Source organism: Drosophila takahashii, chromosome 2R (assembly GCF_030179915.1).
Source record: "Drosophila takahashii strain IR98-3 E-12201 chromosome 2R, DtakHiC1v2, whole genome shotgun sequence".
NCBI classification, from domain to species: Eukaryota; Metazoa; Arthropoda; class Insecta; order Diptera; family Drosophilidae; genus Drosophila; species Drosophila takahashii.
In genome coordinates, this window is record NC_091679.1 from 11,031,708 (window position 1) to 11,036,646 (window position 4,939).

A 4,939-nucleotide genomic window follows, 5' to 3' on the forward strand; every position below is an offset into this window, starting at 1 on the left:
ATAGTAGGCTCGAGTAGAAGCCTGCACTTACACTGACGGAAAAGGAACAGGGACGTGGATGCTGTCGCTGTTTAATGCGTCTCGGCTTAACGATTTGGATGCTGGTCAAAAAAACCTTACCACGAATCAATATATCCCAAAAATGTAAGTGGGTACGATATATAAATTGGATGGAATGTGAACTGGATGTATGTCTTGGCGCATATATGACTGCACCAGAAGGAATTGAGGCGGAACGCGTGGAAACGGAACGCTGCTTGAGGCTTTATTTTATTTTTGGACAAAACGCTTCAACATAATTATGTATTTTTCTTCCTAAGTTTGGAAAGTGAATCGAGTTAAGTGGAGACGTGGAAGCGGTCGCTGTTTAATGTGTTTCTGCTTAACGATTTGGATGCTGGTCAGAAAACCTTACCACGAATCAATATATCCCAAAAATGTAAGTGGGTACGATATGTAACTTGGATGGAATGTGAAATAAGTATATTTGTAAAAATATATGAACTGAACTGAATCGAATCGCTGTTGAAGGATTTATTTTATTCTTTATTTTGTTTTTTATTTTATTTATATTTATTTTTATTTCTAAGTTTGAAAAGTTTATCGAATTTCTTGTTGCGTCCCAGATGCACTGTAGTGTGAACGGCCTGTTATAAACTCTGTACGATGTGTTGCGGTACGGAATGCCCGGGACACCCGGTGTGCCACACACACACCAATGTGCAAAACAAAAAAACAACCAAACGATAATTAAAACAAGAGAGAACGCTATAGTCGGGTTGGTGTCCCGACTATCTAATACCCGTCACTCCGCTAAAAGGAGTGCGAACGCTGTGACGGGTTGGTGTCCCGACTAATAATCGTAACTCAGCTAAAGGGAGTGCGAGGGAGAAAGATATATGTTGACAATTTATAAATCGTATAACTTTTTAATGAATGGTCCGATTTGAAAAATGTCTTCTACATTTCGATAGGTATAAATATACACAACAAAATTGCATTTATACTTCTCGGAAATCTTTAAAGATGTGGGCGCAGGACCCATTTTAAAATCGTTATTGGGCGATTGTGGGCGTTAGAGGGGGCGTGGCGCTCGGCTAAAATAAACTTGCGCTGCGTAGGAAGCCAAAGAATATGTGTGGGAAATCTCAACCTTCTAGCTTTTGTAGTTTCTGAGATCTCAGCGTTCATACAGACGGACAGACGGACAGACGGACAGACGGACATGGCTAGATCGACTCGGCTAGTGACCCTGATCAAGAATATATATACTTTATGGGGTCGGAAACGCTTCCTTCTAGCTGTTACATACTTTTGCACGAATCTAGTATACCCTTTTACTCTACGAGTAACGGGTATAATTAATAAAATATCAGCTAAATGATTATTGGGTTGTTTTCCACTCGGGATGCCGCGGAGAAAGACTCAAAAAACGGTTGCCGCCACCCTTAGACTCGCCGGTCCGACAAGTATGCCAAGCAGGTGGTTCTGCAGCAATGTTCGTATGCCGGGTTTTCTTTTTATTATTTGTGTGCTGGTTATGTTTACAAAGAAATCTGAAAAACAATGGATTGTTGGCGGATGGGTGCTGGCAAAGTGTTTCAATCTAAAGCCCAATGTGAACAAAAAATGGATGGATATATGTGTGTTTATGTGTATGGATACATATGTGTGATTTTGTTCATTTTTTGGGTTTTAATTTTTGGTTGGTTATTGTTTTGTGTGTTTTAATTTACAAAGAAAGTTGAAAGGTAATGGATTTTTGGCGGATGGGTGCTGGCAAAGTGTTTCAGTTTAAAGCCCAATGTAAAAAATGGATGATGGATGTATATGTGTGTATGTGCATGGATATGTGTGATTTTGTTCAATTTTTGTCTTTTAATTTTTGGTTTGTTATTGTTTTGTGTGTTTTAATTTACAAAGAAAGTTGATAATTGATGGATTTTTGGCGGGTGGGCGCTGGCAAAGTGTTTTAGTTTAAAAAACCCAATGTGAAAAATGGATGATGGATGTATATGTGTGTATGTATATGGGTATGTGTGATTTTGTTCAATTTTTGTGTTTTAATTTTTGTGGAATTGCACGGAAAGTGCAAAGTGTTGTGGAGATCAAAGGAGATATATAAATATACATATTTCCGCACGGAAACGAGACCTTAGCGGTGGAGCGGGGTTGTGCGGAAAATATATATATGTATATATGATAATGGGAAAAACCCTTTGGAATTACTTAGCTGGAGAACGATGAAAATATATCCGGCTCGAAGGACCAAATGTTGGGGCGGGTCCTTGCCAAAAAGTAGTTCCAAAAATGTGGTCTCCAAAAAAAACTGAATTTAGAAAACGGGGTGCGGTTTATTCACTTCTGTTCGGTTTCACTTTTTATTCGGTACTAAATTACAAAGGCGCAAGCTTAGCCTACATGGTTTTTAACCGGTTCGGCTACCAGTGATGCCGAACCAGCGATGCGAACCTCGTTCGACATGAACAGCTACAAATAGGTCTTTTGTGAGGGCCGTTTTACGACTCCTCACATAGTAGACTTACCTACTGGCCAAAAGGCCATTGGTGCGAAATGGGTTTTTAGCATAAAACGGAACCAAAATGGAGAGATCGAAAGGTTTAAATCCAGGCTTGTTGCTCAAGGTTGTGGGCAGCAATATGGAGTCAACTACTGGGTGACCTACCAGACCAGTTATAAGGTACGAGACAATTCGTTTATTATTTGCAATAGCTGCGGAGAAACAGTTATATATGCATCACGTGGACATTTCGAATGCATATTTAAACAGCAAACTTAACGAAGAGGTGTTTATGAGACAACCACCACAGTTTGTAGACGCACAAACAAGGCACTTTACGGACTCAAGCAATCTGGAAGGATCTGGAATGATACACTGAACGAAGCTTTACAAGACATAGGACTTAAAAGATGCAAAAACGAGCCTTGTTTGTATGTGAATCAAGTTGAGAAGTACAGCTACGTAGCAGTCTACGTAGATGATCTGATTATTATCAGTTCCAACGAGGAGAACATAGCCGCAATTAAGCAGAAGATTGCGGGCGTATTCGACATGCAGGACTTAAATCAGCTAAGTTTTTTCCTAGGGATGGAAATACGGCGATGTCGCAATCAAGGAGCTATCTGAATGAGTCAGAGAAGATACATCGAAAGCATACTAGCAGCTTGGAGTATGCAAGATTGCAGGAGAGCTGCAACCCCATTAGATTCTGGGTTTCACACTTGCTGCAAAGAAGAAACATGTGTCAAGGTAAATGTAACCCATTATTAGTCATTAATTGGTTCGCTTATGTATTTAGCAGTTCTGAGCCGCCCCGACATTCTACATGCAGTAAGCAAGCTGTCGCAACGAAACACAGATCCCCATGCGGAACACGAGACTGCAGCGCGTCACGTTTTGCGGTATTTAAGCAGTACACTGGACCTGTGCATCGAATATCGAAGGTCAGGCGAGCGTGTGAGCGGATTCGCTGATTCCGATTGGGCCAACGACTCACTCGACAGAAAATCGTATTCTGGGTATGCGTTCTTTCTGGCCGGCGGCGTTTTTTCATGGACTTCATCGAAGCAGAGCATAGTATCCTTGAGCAGCACTGAGGCGGAATACGTCGCATTATCTACGGCTGCCCGAGAAGCAGTATATTTACGAAAACTACTGGATGAGATGGGATGGCAAAACTCTGGGCCAATGACGATCTATTAGCCTCTTCCCATAGAGTCCATCCGTTTGAAACGGTTGGGATTTTCGACGAATGTGAAACTCGTGTTCCCACAGAACTCCATCCACCATCTACCATCCAATAACAGCTGAGTGAAGAGCAGTTGCTCAGCGCAACATTAACGAAGGGGGATTTTAACTCGGAAAAACTTTCGTAAAATTGCGTTCTCCTAATTTTATTGGAGAATAATACAATAAATAGATTAAAAATATAGTTTATTAACATATCCTACAATGAGTATGCATACATATTGCTGACTGCGGGGGAGCCTAACCTCCCGTACCCCACACTCCGCTCTTACTACGCCTCTGCCTAGCCAATATTAATATGAAAAATTTGTAAACAAAACCAAATGTATGCTGTTTATGGTAAATTATAGCAACTTTGGAACTTTATAGGAGTACAAAGTACACTTTTAATTAACATTAGTTATATTTACGAAGTGCAGAACATATTTTGACGCTTTGCTGCAAACATTTATGTTTTCGTACGCACGACAGCTTACATTTTGGCCCACACATAACAACCTGCTTGCGAACGCTTTTCCGCTCATAACAAACTACAAAAAATTTAAAAAAACCCAAAAAACAATGAGCTGAAGCATTATTTAATTTTTTCCCGCCATCGATTTGATTTGTTCTCGCAGTCATCGTTCCAATTTTCACAGTCAAGAGGAAGAATTCAGAGTTGCACCGAGAAAACATCGCCTAACTATCGCATAAAAGAGCCCGTCAAAGTCCGTTAAAATTGGATGGCGGACTAACTGGGAAATTTTCGGAACGGCAAAACCTTACGGACCATCCGTTCAACGGATGGTAGATGGTGGATGGAGCTCTGTGGGAAGACCCTATATGGCGACAACCAAAGCTCGCACCATATCGCTCGAAACCCCATCAACCACAAGCGCACTAAGCATATCGATTTAAAATGCCACTTTATCAGAGAGAAAGTAGAAAACGATGAAATTGAAATAAAGTAAGTTCCCTCTGAACATAACGTTGCAGATGTATTAACCAAAATCTTAAGTAAGCAGAAGCACACAAAATTTGTAAAGATGTTAGGATTAAATGATTAATACAAATGTATGATATTGAACTTAAGCAGAAGTGTTGAAATTATAAGTTTACATATCAGTTGGCAACACACGTTAACAGAACTCTGTAAGCACTCATTTTAAGCTGGCATACTTTTATATGTCG

The 4,939-nt window shown here is 40.3% G+C and overlaps 1 protein-coding gene across 1 annotated transcript; it reads left to right on the top strand.

Moving 5' to 3' along the window:
* The first annotated feature begins 1,304 nt into the window (after positions 1-1,304).
* Positions 1,305-4,288, top strand: LOC138912656 (uncharacterized). Its single transcript, XM_070213876.1, has 2 exons — positions 1,305-3,271; positions 3,324-4,288. The coding sequence occupies exons 1-2, from the start codon at positions 3,124-3,126 to the stop codon at positions 3,722-3,724; spliced, it is 549 nt and encodes a 182-aa protein (XP_070069977.1). The 5' UTR covers positions 1,305-3,123; the 3' UTR covers positions 3,725-4,288.
* Positions 4,289-4,939: the final 651 nt, after the last annotated feature.